The sequence below is a fragment of the Ammospiza nelsoni genome, chromosome 5 (assembly GCF_027579445.1).
Source record: "Ammospiza nelsoni isolate bAmmNel1 chromosome 5, bAmmNel1.pri, whole genome shotgun sequence".
NCBI classification, from domain to species: domain Eukaryota; kingdom Metazoa; phylum Chordata; class Aves; order Passeriformes; family Passerellidae; genus Ammospiza; species Ammospiza nelsoni.
Window position 1 is genome coordinate 60,726,268 of NC_080637.1, and position 19,214 is coordinate 60,745,481.

Genomic DNA, 19,214 nt, shown 5'->3' on the forward strand with positions numbered 1-19,214 from the left:
TGTTTCCCTTACGAATGTTGTCTGCCAGTCACTAAAAACAAGACTCCTATCTTCTTGTGTAAACTAAGTTCTCCTTATTTTTCCCAACCTCACTGAGAACACATGAACTGGAGAAATGATCGTAATTTTTTCCCTGCTCCACACTGCATCTGTACCCCTTGATGGTTCCACCAGGACCTGTGATGGAGTGCATGAGAAAAATAAGTTATTTTGCTGATATTATTGGATTCTTGGTATTTTGCTGTGGTTTTGAACTCTTTTCTAGTAAAGCTTGTAAATCTTTTAGATTAGAACAGAAAGCCATGGAAAACCAGCCTGGCTTGAAGGGTTTTTAATAAATAAAGTGGCGGGGCTTTTCTCTCCTTTATGGACACCGGCTTTGAATAGAGTGATTTTCCATACAGGAGAAAACGGAAAGAAAAAGGGGGGGAGGACAAAAGGAAAAGAGAGAAAAGGGAGGCAGAGCAGAGGCGTTAGAAGCGCTCTCCGCGCCGCCCGAGGGCCGGTACCCGCAGCCCGTTCCCATCGCACCTGAGCCGGCCCCGCCCCGCCCATGAATCGCGGCGGATCCGCGCCCGCTCCGCTCGCGGCGGGGATGCTCGTCCCGGGCTGCGGCGGGACCGGCGCTCGGAGCGCTGAGACGGGGCCGGCACCGGGATCCGGGCCCCGAGATCTGGGTCCGGCTCCTGCCGGTGTCTGCTGGGGGTCCCGGGCGGAGCCGCTTCTCCTCGGCGGGCGGGGTGCGGGATTTGGGCTGGGCTGAGCACCGGGATCGCCGCGGGCGGGAGGAGCCGCTCCGGGACGGGCGCTGGGGCCGGGCCCGGCGCTGCCGCTTTGCTCCCGCTCGGCCGGCGCGGGGCTGGGGTCCCGCCGCGGCTCCGGGCACGGTCCCGGTGCGGCCGCGGGGAGCCGGGGCCGTGCCGCTGCCGGGCCCGGGCGGAGGGCGGCGGTTCCCGGAGCGGGCGCTGCTGGATCGCGGCTGGGAGCGGGCGGGGCCCGGGACCCTCCCGCCGCCGCTCCCTCAGCGCGGCCCCGGCCCCTGGGGCGCCGCCTGGCGGACGCGGAGCGGCACCGCACCCCCAGGCAGAGCAGCGCCCTCCGCCCCCGAACCCCGGGGGCTCCCTCGGAACGAGCGGCGCTGGATCCCCGCGGGCGAGAGGAGCCGCTCCGGGCGGGCGCTGGGACCGAGCCTGGACTGCGCCCGGTGTGGGACCGGGGCCCCGCCGGGTCTCAGTCCGGCTCCAGCCACTCATCCGACACCTGGGGGGTGAGACTCGATGCTCTCCCTCACTTTCTCTGTGGCTCGGGGAAACTGTTTGCTCTTTATTTCTCGAGCAGAGGAGATTCCAAGTTGTAAAGAGCCAAGAGGATCATTAAGCCAAACGGTGATAAGTGATTGATCCATGTGGGGATTGAATTCAAAATCTTGGCCCTCAGCACCCTCCTCCAATCCCCTGAGCCAGTCTCAGGCTCACGAGGAATGTCCTGCCTGGGATGGGGATGGCTGCTGCCAGCAAGGGAATTCCTATGCAAATGTAGCTCCTTTCCTGCTAATGCTGCTTTACACACCAGCCCCTAGACTGGCTCTAGAGCAGAACTGGCTGGTACCTGGCATAACAGCATAAAACTTTTCCAGTAACCCTGGTTTCCTGCCCTTTCCATCATTTACCCAACAGCTGTAAAGGTGCTCATTCCATGTCCCTTTCCAGAGAGAAATGAGCAGGACAAGTCCATGGCCAAAGTTCTTCTGGAGAGTGTCGGGGCTGGTCCCAGCTGCAGAGGGGCGTTTCCTGCAGGTGTGAGTTCACAGCCCAAAATCACTGCAGGTGCTGAGGCTGGGGCTGCTTTCCTGCCCCAGAGCTGCATGGAGGCCTTGGTGACCCCCACGCCCTGCAGGGAACGTTCCCTGGTTCCCTGGTGTTTGCTCGGTGTGTCCCAGCTGGCTGGAATGCGGGAGCCCCAGGAAGGGAACCAGCCCCTCTTGTCCTCGGTACCTGCAGGGGAGGAGCTGTGCCTCAGTGTCCTGCCCGTGCCACACACACACCCTGGGACGGGCACTGGGATGGATGTGGATAAAGGGCTGCCAGCAGCTCCTCGGCGAGGGGCTGCTCTGACAGGCACCTGGAGATGCTTCAGCCTGGACAGACCCCCTGACACCCCAGAATTACCCCAAGGAACAGCTGCCTTTCCCTGGGAATGTCGGCACGGGGCGTTTGCAGAGGGGCTCAGACAACGATTCCCAGTGCCGACCTCCCAGAGCTCCTGCACACCCCCAGGTATGTCCCAGACCCCAAACCCCTTCCCTTCCAGCCTGGGGACATCATCCATCAGCAGTGTTAAAGTCAAGGGAATCTTCCCCCACAGAAATTAAACCCCAAGCAATGCCCTTGGAGATGCCTTAAAATAAAAGGTCAGAGTCAGATGAAGTTTGGAGTTTTTCAGGGAGCCAGCTGGAACCACAGAACTGATGGAAAGCTTTCACTGGAGGTGTGCTCCGAGGGCAGAAGCAATCCCAAGCTTGTTGTCAGAGCTTCTGGAAAGTAGACGGAACAAAATAAGGTAATTCATCTTCGTTTTCTGGTGATCAGGGACAGATGGAGGGCTGAAGAGCAGCAATATCTTTCTCTTCAAAGTTGTGTACTCCCAAGTGAATACTGCTTGCATTCTGACATATTTAGAAATGTAGGAAAAGAACAAGAAATTGTGCACAGAAAGGATGCTTTTTCTCCCCTCTTTAAAAATTCACAAAAATGACTGCTTTTGCAAACAAACATTTTTCCACTTAAGACTTTCCCACCAACTTCATTAAACAGAGGTACATCACACTTGAGACACCTGTTAAAATAGTACAGAAATACCACTGGCTCCTGCTGGTGGTGAGAAACATGGCGCAAACCAAAATATTCTGTTCTTTACTTCCTCCATTAGAAACTCTCACACAAATTCCTCTTCTTTGTTTTTGTTTGTTGTTGTTTTTTTTTTTTTTTTTTAAGTTATTTTTAATACCCTCTCCCTTACATTTAAAAATTTCCAGTAACTTCTTTGGGGGCAACTACACTCTCATTATACCAACCAGTACTGCAGGACAACAGTGTTACACCATCTTTTTTCATGGCTTGTGTTAAATACAGTACAGAGAGATCAAATTATGGTCAGCCACATGCCTTTGGTAAAATTAAAAGTCTGGTGAGATCACATTTTAAACTCAGAAAGCCACATGTTGAACTCATGTTGTGTTTTGAAGTTCAATTCTGTACAAACTTCTTCAAAGCAAAGTTAAACAGCTGACACCCCACGCAAATGGCAATTTCTGAGCTGCTCCAGAAAAGAGATGAAAGGTTTGAACTTCAGAGAAGCTCTTCACATGCCTTGATCTCCATTAGATTTGTGTTTCAGTCAGGGGGTAGAAAGTCTAGTAAATATTCACAAACCTACAAGTCAAAACAGTGATACCAGTGATAAATATTTTCAGTTTTTAAAAAACTTTCTGTAGTAACACATGTGGCTCATTTAAAGAACTGCCGCTCTTCTCCTTTGAGGCGTTTTTTCCGGGGCTGTACAAAGTCATCATCCGAGTCATCGCTAGGTTCTGGGTTATCTTTTTCACTCTGGCTGCTTGGCTGTACAGGGAACTTTCTCTCAGGATAAAGGTTCCTTAGGAGGTCTTCAAAGTAGGCCTCGAGTTTCATGCCAGCATCAGCCACTTCTGAATCGGGCTGTGGGTGAATGAACAACATCAGTGCACTGTGAAATAGCTCTGGACTTAGATCACATTAGCTCTTTTAGGTACAAACTACAAATAAAAACTTATTCATCAGCAGGAATGGCTATGGAGCACAGGGCCCCAAAGAGCACAAAAATGAAGAGTGAGGGCAGATTTTCCAGCCAACAACCACCAATGATTTTTTTTCTCTAACAGGTGAACATAGAAGCCACTCACAAAAGCCACATTGCCTGGGTACTCAAAGCTGTGTAAAGATTCTAAAAACTCTTAAATCCTGACTGGGTGGGAGCAGGGGGACACAGTTGTGTTGTGTTGTGAAACACAGATATGCCCTTAGGGTGTTAGAAACTTTTCTAGCTTACAGATCTTTTAGTTACATAAAATATTACTTTGTAGATAATGAGTGTAACATGGAAGACTGAGCAGTCCTAAAGTCATCCACAGCCACCATAGCTACCAGTTTCCTGAAGCAGATATCACCAGTGTAGGAGTAAGTCCTAGCTCTCAGGGTGACTGGATGAGAACCCCACAGAAGCCATGTGGAAAAGCCTTTATTCCCACTGTAATTCTCTCTAATTTTGTGGCCCACTCAGAACGTGCAACCCTATTTCTCCACATATTCCCTTATGTGCAGTAGGGGATAATAACTATTACATGCAACTTGAAATCATAAGGGATCCCAGAATGAAAACCCCACTGAATTTAAGATCTGACACAAGCAGGATGAAACCAATTTTTAGATCGTAATGCCCAACATTAACCTGTATGATAAACACTGTCCTTTTCTTTAGCTGCTGTCAGGCCATTCAGCTGTGCTTGCTACCACTCTCCTCCCTTCTGTGGAAAGATCTCCACTGCAGAGTTACCTCAACCCAAAGCAGTGTCAAATCTGATCTGTGTTTTCACTACAGTCTCATCATCAAAGTAAGTTTACTACAATAAATTCTTGTGTTGTAAGTTGTACCCCCATTACAGTTATACTGAAAACAACTAAGCCAACAAAGCTGATAAAGTATCTACTTTTCTAACCTCGTTAAATTCAGCACAGTTTTGGAAAATCAGTCTGAAATCAGCCACAAAATCTTCTGGCTTTGTGTAGAATGAATTGGTCCCTTCAAGTCTTCTCTTGATGGTTGACAAGTCCATAGGCTTCTTGATTATTCTGTAGTAATCAGGGACCTAAGTGTGGAAAAAAAGTCCAAAATGCAATCATGTTCATAATTTATTGTTTTTTAAACACTTAGATTTGAGGGAGTAGGCAAGATTTAGTCTCATCTTAAAAGTACAACTCAAAGATACAAGAACTGCACGTCTAACATAATGCAGACAGTTTCTGGTTTAACAGTGATGTATAACAATTTGTTGGCTAAAGTATAGTCTTTCCAATGCCTATTTTAAAATCAAAGAGAAACACATAAAACCTCCACTAAGTACATATAACAGAGCAAGTGAGTTGGTTTGGATGTTATTTTCAGATGTAGTCAAATAAGCTCTCTATTAAGTTTCAGACCACCATATGAAATAAATCCTTTGAAATGATGGCAAATTTTAGAGATATCAGTGGTTTTCATACCTAAACTGTGGCTGTAGGATCAAGAGTTTTTTTCTTTAGAAAGAAGAAGAAAGTAAATAACAATGAAAACCAGTAGTAATATGTTTTTTTCCTACTTTCTCCTAACTGGATGCATGTTTTTAATACCTGAATTTATTAACACATGACCATAATATGAATAATCAATTAATCTCTTGTACCATTTTTTATTCTTAAACTCTGTGGAATGTTCTTCAAAATTCTTATTCAAATGGAGTAAAGGCTGCCTAGGAACATACTGCTTTTTGATGAACTCTTTCTCCATTGACTTGTCATGAAGAACACCTTTTCATCTGATCACAGTGGTAGCTCTTTGTATCTTTGGACTCCTACTGCACCCAGGTACTGTTTACCATTTCAAACTAACAAATTTCCAGTCAATAAGAAATTCAATTTCATATTAGTACTATGGAGTATCCCAATTCTCAAAATCAGGTAATGTTTAAAACCCCCAAATATATCCCAATTTACCTTCTCAGTGATGTAACTCAGGGTATGAAATCAGCAGTGTTAGAAATTACTTTTTAAACTATTTTTGAAGTATTAAGTAAAATCACTTATTGTGGAATTTTACTTGTAAATCCCCTGCCAACCCAATGCTTCAACTTTTAACTTCCCCCTTCAGACAGTTTGAATAAAACTAAGTATGTTTAATACATTGAATGTCTGTGGAATTTGACTTATGATAATGGACTTTAGAATGCCACTAGAAACATGGCAAATATGCTGCTAACATAAAATAGAAAGAAGTAAGGTACATACTGTGGGAGGAACTGGATCTTGAAAGGCAGGACTCATTTCATGACAGTAGAGGTATAGCAGCAGTCTTTCACACTTCTGTGCCAAGAAAAATGGATACTGAAGTAATTCAGGAATCCTACACAGCTTATTCTAAAATCACAAACTATAGAAAATACAGAACTCAGTATTCCCCCTTTTTCTTTGTGTACACCTATATAATTAACTGGATCTTGAACCTTGAAAGAGATTCTGAAAAATACTTCTGTGTGATTTTATGCTTGCTGGTCCGTTATTAGCATCTTTACAAGGCTTATAACTTACATTTAATGCAAAATACAAACAGACACATGTAAATAATGGTGTGACAAAGTCTGTCCTCCACACACACACACAATTGATGGGCAATGTGATCTGTCCTAAGATAAGAACACCAGGTGGGAATTGCAGGAGGAGCTGTCTGGATGCTTGCATAATTAATGCATTCCAGAGGTAGGGAAGTGATGATGGCTGTGACTGATTTTGGTACACATGGGCCTACAAAGGGCACAAAATGCTCCTGGAGCCTGGGCCAAATGGCAAAGTGACCTCTGAGGCTGGGGGCAGCTTCCAGGTGGATCCCACCCCTGCAGGGCTCATCCAGCCCGAGGATGGGAACACTCAGGTTTGGACAGGGGAGTAACAGGTGGGGATAAAATCCTGATGTAGCTCCATGGGTGCTTTGCTGCTTTGCAGTTGTGCTTTCTGCAAACCTGCATGATTCCAGCTGACCCAATGTTACAGCCCTTCCGACCTGCTTATATTACACATTGCACTGGCAACAGTTAGATACTGTGTTAGCAATAAATCCCATCACAATCTCCTGCATAATCAGGGTCATACATCGTGAGCCTGGGAGTCTCCATCATTCTACATGTAGACTAAGACCCAAATGAAATACTCATTTCAGCATATTTACACAAGTTGCCAACTGAAAACAGATAAACACTGACAAAAGTTTCTAACACAGCTCAAAATTGCTTCGGCTTCAAAGTTTTAAATAAAAATTTTATCCTTACCCTGCGGTCTATGGGTGCCAAACCCATGGTGTCTTCTAATTTTCTTTTTTCAGAGCTGTGAGCAGGTTTATCACAGTCATATTCAACTTCTGGCTTGGACAAATCCCGACAGAATGTACAGATCCACTCTCCACTAAGGAAGACAGACAGACACATTGAGCTCAATGAGGGAGCATTCCTTTGTGGAAGGCTTTCCACATACTTTTGGGTAAATCCCTCAGCTGTGGGGTGAGTTTTCTCTGCATCTCTGTTGTTTTCTTGGTGGTGGTACAAAAGGCTGCTGGCAAAAATGCTTTACTACAGCTTTGTTTCCTTTTAGTGGCACTGGTGCCATTAATGGTGTTCTAGCAGAAAGAGAGACGGATGGTCTCTACCTTTGTCAATCCTGAGTTTTTTCATTTGAGCTCACAGGATTTAAGGACAGCACTATGAAAGCCCTGTACAACCATAACTACAAAGAGACTGAAGGAGTCATATGGGCTGAAGAGAAGGCAAAGTCTTAGTGTTATATGGTGAGAACTACATGCCCTCTACAAGCTTGATCCTACAGCACATTACTAATCTACAGAGATTACCATAGACAGGATTCTTTGTAAAACTGAAAACATTTAATATTCATGAATTTACAAGTTTGCATAAGACAGTACTGGAGATCTAAAAATCAGTATGAGATTATAAGATAATTAGTTCTGCAAGCTATGTCTACTGATTGTTGAACACAATTTTTGAACTTGAAAGTTTTGGAAAAAAACCTATGAAGAGTCTATTTTTTTACTATAGTTCTCTGCAAAAAGAAACTGCATGCTTGCAGATAACCACCAGAGGGCTGAATTGTCACACAATAGACAGAATCTAGCAATAACCAGTTGTGAGACCAAATGTATGCATTTACCCAGAAGTATGTTATGATAAACAGAGTCTTCATCAATGGGAAATAGTTTCTGCAGCACCCTTTATTTCAACAGTAAGGCAGAAGAATTCACAGATTTAAAAAGAAAATCTTACTGTTTTCTATTCAGAGTGATGCAAAGATTTTCACCATCTGCCAGTTTCAGCATGCAGTGCTGAATGATGGGCATTTTGCTTCAAGAAGTTTTACTTTCTACTGTCTTAACTTCACAGAGTGATTTATGACAGTGTCATCTCTGTGTCTGGATTAGCCTCACAGAAATGATGTGGCAGATACACAAAAATTAATACAGGCTATGACCTAGAGACCTTGAGATACAAGAAAACAAAGAAAAAATTAGAGGAAAGAGGTGTTAAAATATCCAAGACTCAGAAGGAATGTGGTAGGTTGGAGTGAAGGAAAAAAGATGCTGTGGCCTTATTAATATACATGAGAACATGGTTTTAAACTGAAAGAGGGTAGATTCAGACTGGATACAAGGAAAACCTTTTTTACAGTGAGGACACTGTGAAACACTGGCACAGATTGCCCAGAGAGGTGGTGGATGCCTTATTCCTGCAAACATTCAAGGCTAGGTTGGATGGGGCTCTGAGCAACCTTTCCTAGTTGAAGAAGTCTCTGAGTGTTGCAGGGGGGTTAAAATTAGAGGGTCTTTAAAGGTCCCTCCAACCCAAAACACCCTGTGACTCTGTGAACCTATGAAATTTCTCTATCCACCTGAAACAGGAAAAAAAAACAACCATGAAAGCAGCAGACTGACACCCCTGACACAATAATAACAGAATTGTTTTGTGTGTTTGAAGGAACTAATGCTAAGAGATTAAAGTTTGTTTGGCAAATTTAGAGTTGGGAGGGAAAAAAGCACGTAACCCCAGAAAGATGAGAACATAAACCTGATACATCAGGAGTCAGGAGGAAACTTCACCTAACTGCTCTGGAGCCCAGGAACACAGAGTACCTGGAGCAATATTGCACCTTTACAGATCTGAACACCTGCCACCAAAGTGGGTTTTGGCTCTCTTGCCCTCAGACATCATTACCTCAGTTTCCACTGAATGATCCAGAAAAAATGAAGCATTTTAAAGACTTGCTGTTGAGTATTTAATTTTAACAGAAACAAAGTCTTGTAATGCATAGTTATCTGCCTGCCTCAGGATTACTTTTTGTTTCCTTGCCAGAAAAGATATTTATTAATTTAAGTACTTACTGTAACCTTACTGGGTTTTCCTTATGGCATAAAGCTGTAATGTAGCATTACAGCTGGAAATTGAAGTTTCAAAAAGTAAGAGAACCATTTTGATATGCCATTTCAACTGACATTTAAAAGAAAGACACTTCCAGAAGTATGCCTGTTCAGAGTAGTACAGAGATGATCAACCTGCTAATCAAAGTTGCTATCCAAATGTTTTACACCGGTTAACTATGCTGATATTTAATCAGAAAACCTAATATTTAGAAAAGCATTACCCAACGAGCATGTTATGACCAATGTTTCTATCCTTTAATGCAAACAAGCTTATTGCATGACATTTCCAAGCCGGGGCATTGACAAATGCCCTTTATTTCATTTAAAGACACTAATTCCAGAAGCAAATGCCAGTAATGCTTATAACAATAATCTACTTAAGGCTTGATTTTGAAAGTCAAGAAACTGAGCAATGGTTTTGTAACAGCCAACCAAGAAAGCCTAATGCTTGTTTCAACACTGGCTGTTATAAAATATGTCAGTCACTACACATCCCATGCTTGGAGTCTAGCCATGTTAAGCACTGAAGTAATATATTTAATTCAGATTTTTCCTGTAGACATATCTTCTTTTTTCTTTTTTTTTATAAAAAATCATTATTATTAAGGAATTTAACTATTTTCATTCACCCTTAAAACATTTTATGACAGATTGCTAATTCTGTGTCCCAGTTTTAATAATAGATGCCCTAGATGTGATCTTGCTTAATTGTCAAATAAGTGAAGAATTTTATTAGATTTTGTAGAAAAATTACAATTAAGCTGAAGTTTCATGAAAATTCAGATTTTCTCCATCCTGGATAAAAGACTTTAAAGAAGGCACTGCTCTTCCTCTGAGACTGAAACTTTTTACCCTGGGTTTCACAATAGAAATCAAATGTCTTCTAGTGCAATTTTAGATGGAATTTATAAAGTCAATTACCTTGGAAAGCTCATCAGTGTAGGGACATGACAGGAAAGATGGAATACTTTGGGACACTTCTCACAGCAAAGGAGCTTCCCTCCATTTTGGCATACAGCACACCAATCTTCATTGGGATCATCCTCTTTTCTGCCCTCGCCAGCGTGGGAGGATCCCATCCATCCTGTTTTCCCAGGGAATGTGTTCTCCTGCAGTGCCCCTGGCTGGTCATCTGTGCTGTCTGGGGCATCTGTTCTTAGCAGAGCTTCCTCAGGAGTGGAATTGTGACTGGTATCCAGCAGCAAGGAAGTAAGTATGGACTGCAGGAAGAAACAAAGGAAGTCAGATTACAATTATTTATGTGAATTTACATGACCCTAAAAATGTGCTAACTGACCTGAATAACAGATTTATATACCAGCAGCCATACAACTTGCTACATGCATGCAGAAATTACTAACATCTATAACACAGGCAAATGAACACCAGAAATTAGCTGTGAAAGGCTATTTACTGCTCCACCAATAAAAAAACTAATCTCTGATGGCCCAAAAATCTAGTACCTTGTTTATGGATATTCCTGCACTATGACTAGAAACATTTCCTAGCAGCACCTGAAAATGTCATCTCTGAAAGTTATTCCTGGATTTCCCAGGTTTTCAATGGATAAAAGCAGTCTGATCACACCATTTAATTTAATTGGCAGTAGGCTAGTTTGATTTTGAATTTCACCTCTTCCTTTTACTTTGTTTTTTAGTTTTCCCCTGAAACAGTTCCCAAGAGAATACAAGTAAATTATTTTAGTCCCCATAAATACAAAATGCCCTCCCAAGAGAAAGGAGCTCTTTCCAGCTGCAAACATTACATTCCGAGGCCGGGGTTCCTCCTCCATCTCCTCCTTCACCACCACGATGGGGAAATCAAAGGTCTCGTTTGAGGGACTTGGCTCCTGCTTAATTCTGATGGGCTCCAACATAACAACAGGGACTTTGTGTGTGGAATCAGCTCCTGGTGGCCTGCTGGAGGAGCCAGAACTGCAAATGACAGGAAGAGGCAGGAAAAAAAGGAAATTGGCAGTCAGAACTGGACACCTTTTGTACACTGATGCTTTCCAAGACCTCAGGATGTGAATCTACTTTGTTTCTTTGAATCCTGAGTATTATTCTCTTTATGGAATGCAACATCCAAGCTTATTTCCTTTGATGTATACTGAAAAAGCATTACCAAATGGGAAAATTTTAATGGCTCCACCATTAAAATTTGAGAATTACTCATGGTTTGACCCACTAGTGCAAAATTTGTAAAGTTCAGTTTCTTTCAAATCATGCACAAAAAAGCACCTTCACTGGACATTGTAAACTACACAACCAAAAAAAGCAGATAAAATACATATTTATATTATCTTGGGAAACTTAGAGCCTTGCAGCTCCACCAAAACTTGGACTCTACTTTTGGAACTAGATCTGTCTTTTTTCATGTATTTAGTCCTAACAAGATGAGAATGGAGAATCAAACTTTAAAATACCTGCTCATCTTTTAAAATAAAAGTGAAGAATTTAAATCTAACAAAATTAATTCAAGCAGCAGCATATCAAATCACATTTTTAAATGCAAGTAAAGACTCTTCAAACAACCATTTAAACTATTCATTTAAACTGTTCATAAGAGTCCTTCACAGAATTTACCATGTAAATGGAATAGAGCAAAAGGTATTCCAGATTAAAAAGCACCTGCATTTCCAACTCAAGTAGGATGAATGTCATCTGATTTTTCTCTGCATGAAAAATTAATCTCATGTCAGATGCATGCTCTAATTTATTGCAATGCATTAACAGATCTGCACTCTTTAAACAACGCTGTGTAAATATATTTGTTCATTAATATTCCATCAGGGATAAAAACATTTGTGTAGACTCTCAGTAGATATCTAGTGCTCACTTAACTGGTTTGTAGCAGAAAATGCTTAATAACCCTCTTTGTAGCATCAGTTCCTTAATTTTGGAGTAATTTATAGTTCCACAAGGGCCTTTAATATGCAGCTTTTTCCTTTAGCTGATTTTTCTGAACTTAAAACCTAATTTATAAGTGGTATTCTTTCAATAACACCAACCTAACCCTCATTTACAGTCAATACATCTTTAGATGTTCTATTAATGCATTACAAATGAAATTACTGCTTTTAGAATGCAAAGAGTGCTGTAACAACCATCAGGCCTGACCTGTTAAGAGAGAAGGTGAGACAAATCCACATCTTTATGCATTAAAGAGAGAAGAGACTCAGGCGTGCTCTGTGGAGGTGGAAGTTGCATTTCCTTCTCTCACACTTTCCTTACCTCTCTCTGCTCCCAACACTGGAGGCACTGGGTGAACGAATTGGAGGGTGTACGTTTGTCACACTGATTCCTCCTAGGACAGAAGGATCAGATTAGAACAGAACACAGGCCTGAGATGTGACTCAGAGAAGTACACACATTTTGGGGAAAATTTCTCCTGCGGTGAGAAATATCTCATTTTAAACATTTTCATCAAAGGATGAGAGGCATGAGCTCACAGAGGGAAAGAGGACTAAGAAAGGGCTCATACATGCAAGCAGGCTGATGGGTGAGTACCTTGCCTGGCTGACCTCTCCACCTGATCACTGCAGGCTCTTTTGTCTTACTAAATCCAAGCAGATCTCTCAGGAGAACTGCCAGGAAACTCGAAGCTGCGAGGAGGAAGCAGTCTGGGGGACAGATATGAGAGAGACCAAAGGTCTGGGGCCCACAGAGCCAACAGCCTTGTGAGGCAGAGTGCTGAGCAGCAGCCCTGAGCAGGCTGAGTGGGCTGTTAGTGCTGCTAAAATATTATCTCAACTCTACCTCCTATCAGGGTTTCTACAACTTCGTGTTCATTTTCTTATTTCTCATGTTTAATATAAAACAGAATTAATTCTGATGTCAGTGTTAACATTGCCACATTTGATTTTTCAATTGCACCACTTAAATAGAATACTGCACCACATTCAATTACCTGAGAGGCCTGGTGATGGTACTGAGGAATTTGGTGACTGCACAGTCCTGTTTGAAGGGGGTTTTGGCTGATTCTGCTCTACAGTGCCATCCTTCCTTACAGCATTATCCAGTGTGATGTTTCCTGAACAATCAATCTAAAAGGTGGGGAAGCAAAGGGAAGCAGTTAGTGTTGGGAAGGGGAAAAAACGCCTCCAAAACAACAAATACAAAACAAAACCAAAAAGCCTCTGCCATGCTGCTATTTTGAAAGCAAAGACCAAAGTGCATTTCACCAAAGTTTACCCATCCAAAAGTGAGATGGTTACTTTAAAACATTAATCTTGCTTTCCCTAAAAAGAAAATTAAACAGCCAAATCCAGACAGTGCTTCGCTTTAAGAGCAGATAATTCTGTATGTGTCGATTTTTCTCCACAGGCTATAGAGAAGGCTTAAAGCAAATATGGAGCTTTCACACACTGAAGTAAGTTTATCCCCACACCTTCCTTGGACTTGCTCACATTAATACTCTTAAAAAGATAATATGCTATACACAAACTACTCCTTAATCCATGGGTGTTGAACAGGACTGGAAGAAACTCAAAGGACACTCAATCCCATCTGTCCCACATACCCTCTGGAAAGGAGCCATGCACATTGACTCAAAATGGAAACAGCAAGCCAACACTTGCTCTTTCCACCATGGCTCAGGCCAGACAACTGAATTTTATTCAGTTGGGGCTCCCAATGCAGCATTCTAACTTTCCATAAAAACTACATGTTCTGGTTTGATGAGGAGGAATGATTTTTTGAAATGTTTGGTTTCTCCCAATAGGTAAGATAACATTTGATAAGACGTATCCAAAGTGGATGCAGCAGCCTTGGCAAGCTCAGCACATTTACAGTGATTGGGGCCATGTATCTTAAAAGCATGAACTCTCACATACAAGCAGAAGAGTTCATAATACTGTCACAGAAACAAATATGCTAAAATGTCTCACAGACTCAGCAGTTTAATGACCATGTTGTGTAGCTCCCCCTTGAAATCTGACAAATACTGTGACTCTGTAGCCTATGTGCTCCATTTTAATAAAGAGAACACACAGTATGTAGGTAAAAACAAAGCATGGATAGGAGATAAAGGAAGTAACAGCAAGCTGTGACTAGAAAACCATGACACTTCAGATATCTACAAACCTTAGACCACAAAAAACAGGTTAGGCAGTTATGTGGAAAATTAAAATCACCTAAGACTCAATAACTCCAACATGGACCTCTGGAAAACATGTACCATTCAGAAAACAAATGATTCTAAGCTTCTCTTTTATACATACTATAAAAGAGAAGCTTAGAAGGTTAAGAAATTATGACCTTACTATGCTCTTTCTGTCACCAGCTCAGAGGCACATTAGAGAATATATGAAGAAAAGAAGTGCCAAAAGGAAAAGACATAAGGAATATATCCAGTATACTAACCAATAATACCTACTTAAGATAGCTCCTTTAATAAGTTAAAAAGAGATTTTTAAAATGTTAAAAATATACCAGAAATGCCATCAGCAAACCACTGCTATCTATAGACACTGGTAAATGAAAGCTAAGCTAACACATATTTGTAAGAATTTTGTAAGGATCATTATGAGGGCTGCAGAAAAATATGCAGCATATAAATAAACATGTCCAATTACAATTACAACTTGTAATCCTACTTTTCTTTCTTAGTTGTCCTAACTGATGTCTCCCAGAATGGTTCTGAGTATTTCCAGCAACGTGCAGGCAACTCTGCAATGTTTATTTCCCAGAACTGTTTCATTTTGACAAACAGAATTTCAGTCTTAAAGGTTTCTATTTCTCACAAACGTTAAGACTTCAAAATAGAATCTGTAAAACACTGCCTCTGTGTCACACTCACATCAGGGAGCGATGGCAGATTATAGGAGCTGCCCACTGGGGAACTCAAATCTATCACAGGGGGGCCATAATTCTTCCCCTCACATCCAGCAGCGCTGGTCACTGTGGGGCTGGATGGAGTCGATGTGGAGCTGCTTGCAGTAGAAGGGGTGGATGGAGCTTGTCCACTACTGATCTGCCACTAAAGAGAAGAGACAAAAATCCACAATTCAGCTTTTTTTTTCTTTGCAACAGGTCACATCTAACTGAATATACTGACAAAACTAGCAGCTTAGCTCAGGAAGCTGACTTCAAACATAAAATCCTGATTTACTCTGAAGTTATCTCATTTCATAAACCAATCTCACAAGATGATGACAAGTAGTTGAAAACTATGAATAGAAGAAATGAATGCAAATTCTTAAATTCAAAGCTATGCCTCAGTGCTAAGTATCTATTAATATTTCATGCTGCATTGACAGTGTTGAGGAAGAAAAGTAAGTTTTTGTTAAATAAAAATATTACAGGTAATAGGCTGAAGGCACAACTGCTCCAGTGCTTTACCAAATAAACCTGCATGCCTTGAAGTCTTTGATGTTCCCTTAACAACATAAAGTCATTAAGAATTTGAAATGCTGACTGGATCTCCATCCATATATATATTTGACACCATTATATGAAGTGCACAGTCAAGTCAGACCAAATTTCTTTCTCATCTAGATGAATGCAGTTTTCAATGACTTTAATGGAATTTCCTGGCAACTGCAGGCAAAATCGGACTCTGCTCAATTTCCTTTTAGTCAGTCATTTTATCTACTGGCCTCTAGTTTCAGAAAGACATTACTGAATTATGAGGTATCTTGAAAGAAAGGCTTGTAGACAGGCCAGCCTTCTTTTCAGAGGCACAGAATAGAAGTGACTTACTTTTTATTCTCACAAGTTCTCTTAGATATTGTTCAGCTTTCTTCCATTTAGTTGAATTAGTTCTCATAATCATAAACACTGCAAACATAACTGGTATTACCCCCCTTTTCAGGTGACAGATTTGTTTGATTCTTTCCTGCTTACCTATACCCAGTAATAATATGTTTTTTAATGAAGATGAGGCTTCCTAAACACCAATGTGTTTGCTTCTGCCCCAGTTCAGCTGCTGATCAGCTGGGCATTGATCAGTCTCACTCAGCAGGGGTCCCACAATTGTGGATTCTCTTTTCTTCCCTCACCTGTAAGGGTTCACATTTCCCATTCCCTGGGGAACCATGGCAGCTCTAGCTTTTCAGTCAAGGTTTTACTGGCTCACAAGCTCCTGGTGAAGCCACTATTACCAAGATAAACTGGGATTTTCTGATTTGTCTACTCACTGACTGCAGTGTGCAGACAATGGCCAAGCTAAGTTTTGCATAAATGGTCAGAAACCACAGCAATATCAAGTAAGAGAAAGAAACACCTGCCCAGCAGACACAGTGGCTCACCTCCCTAATGCTTCAGCTGCTTAGAACTGTCAAAATGAAAACAACTTGACAGTTACATCATGAAGAAAACTATGGGTATGTTGTCATAGAAAAATAATGCAATCTCTGTTTTAATTGAAAAGCACTCTAGAAGTATAGTATAAAAGATGATATAAGGACATTTGATGTTCAATTTCTAAATGGAGAGTGAAAAGGGAAAGACACTCTACCTGCTTTATAGCTTGCTGTGCCAAGAATGCCATTTGCAATGGGTTGGGCTTCACTGCTGGCCTGAGTAGGTTCTGATTTGGGGGAAATCTCATCTGTTGTGCAGGAAGAGCTGAACCATTGGGCTTGGGACTATGATTCTGGAAATGAATCAAGCGTGGAGGTGCCTGCATAAAAACAATAAAAACAGTTCTGCAAGTTAGCTGAGATCTGTTCTATATTTTCACACATTTTTTACTAAAGAGTCCTTTTAAACTTCTGAAACTCCTCATAAATTATATGCAAATAAATAGTACTGCACCATTTATCTAAATTACCAAAAGCATTGAATTTCAATGTTAAAACCTAGTAGACAGTTTTGAATTATTTTATTATATGAAGAGACATAAAAAGAGCCAAGGAGAGAGTTTCCAACTTCGAAAGATACATGAGAACATCATTGGGTGTTATGCAAAATAGATGTAACAAAAAAAATTAATGTCATTAATTTTTTGATCATTTGACAAAACCAGAAAAATGCTGCTAAGCACTGTATATGGCTGGATACAACAAGATTTTATTTTTTTTAAATAATAAATACAGGCTGGGTGCTACCACGCATTTTGCAAGGCAAGTTTAAAATGTCCACTTCATTTCTCAGTAAAGAAAATGTCCTCTAAACCATCTACACAGCTACGTGCTGGAGACAGCTGAACTTATGTATGTCTGTCTAAGTGCTTCCTTTTTTGTTATCTTTATTTTCTCCTTCAGTGCCATGGAAAAAAAGAGATCTGAACAGAGTCCTGGCTTACCTGATGAGAAGCAGGAGGCTGCTGCATGGCTCCTGGCACTCTGGGGTTGGGCAGAGCTGCAGGTCCTGCTCTGCGCTGCGCTTGCTGCCTCTGAGCCATGACCTGCTGCTGCATGTGCTGCAGGCGCAGCTGCGCCAAGCTGATCTGCGTCGGGAACTTGGAGAGCTGGTTGGGAGGTAAGCTGCCTGGTGCCTGCAAGTTTGCTTCCATCACAGGGCTCTTGGGCATATGTGGTGGAGTTTCCTTATCTTCAATTACTAAAGAACCTATTTTAGCCAAAAGAAATAAAATCAATACTGAGGTATGGCAGTTAGCAGAAATGGCAGCACACTGGCAGCGACATGCAGCCTGACTAGAACTCAAAGCCATTTCTGAAGTAATTTGTTTCTTTACTCAGACTTTATTTTATTTTTCTTCACTGGTTCTTATATCTAGCTTATCTTCAAAATTGAACATGTCTGATCATAAACAAAATGGCCTGAAGGCTGTGATTTCTGAAACTAGATAGATAAACATGATTTGGTTTTATCTGTCACCTGAAGTCCTACAAGAACCCCAGTGCTGGTCTATACAGGTGCCATTTCTATTGTAGCACTTTTCAGAAAATAAGGGACCATATTTCAGAGGTTCATGAAATAAATATACACAAGAAAAAGTCAACCAAACACAGGAAAAAGTCAGCTCATGACAAACGTCTCAGCTGAGCAGCAGTTCAGAGTTATCACCACACAACCTGACAGCTGGTTTCTGAAAACATGTTTCACTTTCAATTCCTGTCTCTAAGAAAATTATTTATAAAGAAGGAACTTGGAGAACTTCCTTGCTACCATCCAGTGTCCTCATGTCTGGGAAGAGGAGCTTGTTTGCCTTGAAGAACTGCCATAACACTTTCTGCCTCTGACAGAGAATCACACATTTGCACCCCGGTACACTGAGAGCACTTTCTGTTGAAAGGCAGAAAATGTCCCACAGACATCTCACTTCTGCACATGACAGAAAAACAAAAATGCCCACCAAGATAACAGTGGAGAGAGAAAGGAAGCACAACAACAGTAAAAATCCTGAAAGGCCTCTAAAACCTTTAAGTCCCTTGCTAAGCTGTTGAGTTCTTAGAGTGCTTATCATTGTGGCTGAAAGCTGTCCCATGGGAAAGGACCTGGGAGTGCTGGTTGACAGAGGAACCCTTTCTTTGGATGTGAAATAAGGTTAACAACTGTGTTCCTTGTGTTAGAACCCAGAAGTTAGAAGTATTGACCAGAAAACTGAAAGCTGCTATTTTCACCATCACATATGCCAATCAAACAAGGTAATAATACCAAACAAGGTAATAATACTTTTTCATAGTATTCATAAATATTACTTTTCCCCATGCAATGCTCTGTAAATGTTTCTCACAGTTAAGGAAATATATTTAGGAGAGTAAATGAAGAAATGAATAGCGCAGAGGCTGTCGTCACAAAAAGAAAGCTGCTTTCAAAATAGGATCAAGACACTGAAAGGCTAATAAAAATGTATCATACCTAGATTGAAAATATTCTGAGCCCAGAAACTGGGATCACAGTGGAACTGGATGGTATTGTTAGTCACTGGGGAAGGATCACACCTTGCTCGGAGGAGATACCGCAGTCGATACGTAATCTAGAACAAGAACAAAAACAAGGGTTTGGTTTTTTTCCCTCTGGGGCCAGAGCCATGTATCT

At 41.6% G+C, this 19,214-nt stretch overlaps 1 protein-coding gene across 3 annotated transcripts in view; it reads right to left on the bottom strand.

Moving 5' to 3' along the window:
• Positions 1–2,417: 2,417 nt before the first annotated feature.
• Positions 2,418–19,214, bottom strand: part of TRIM24 (tripartite motif containing 24) — a 54,889-nt gene continuing 38,092 nt past the window's right edge. Inside the window, exons 8-19 of one of the 3 annotated variants that reach the window (XM_059473038.1) lie at positions 19,035–19,152; positions 17,515–17,780; positions 16,726–16,890; positions 15,067–15,246; positions 13,177–13,312; positions 12,501–12,573; positions 11,033–11,201; positions 10,189–10,487; positions 7,112–7,244; positions 6,078–6,152; positions 4,754–4,903; positions 2,418–3,716 (exon numbers count right to left, since the gene is read on the bottom strand). In XM_059473038.1, the coding sequence (XP_059329021.1) occupies positions 3,507–3,716; positions 4,754–4,903; positions 6,078–6,152; positions 7,112–7,244; positions 10,189–10,487; positions 11,033–11,201; positions 12,501–12,573; positions 13,177–13,312; positions 15,067–15,246; positions 16,726–16,890; positions 17,515–17,780; positions 19,035–19,152 (1,974 nt within the window). In that variant the 3' untranslated portion in view covers positions 2,418–3,506. Of the gene's footprint in view, positions 3,717–4,753; positions 4,904–6,077; positions 6,153–7,111; positions 7,245–7,603; positions 8,330–10,188; positions 10,488–11,032; positions 11,202–12,500; positions 12,574–13,176; positions 13,313–15,066; positions 15,247–16,725; positions 16,891–17,514; positions 17,781–19,034; positions 19,153–19,214 lie in introns of those variants that run through there. The other 2 variants (XM_059473039.1, XM_059473040.1) reach the window with 2 other exon arrangements.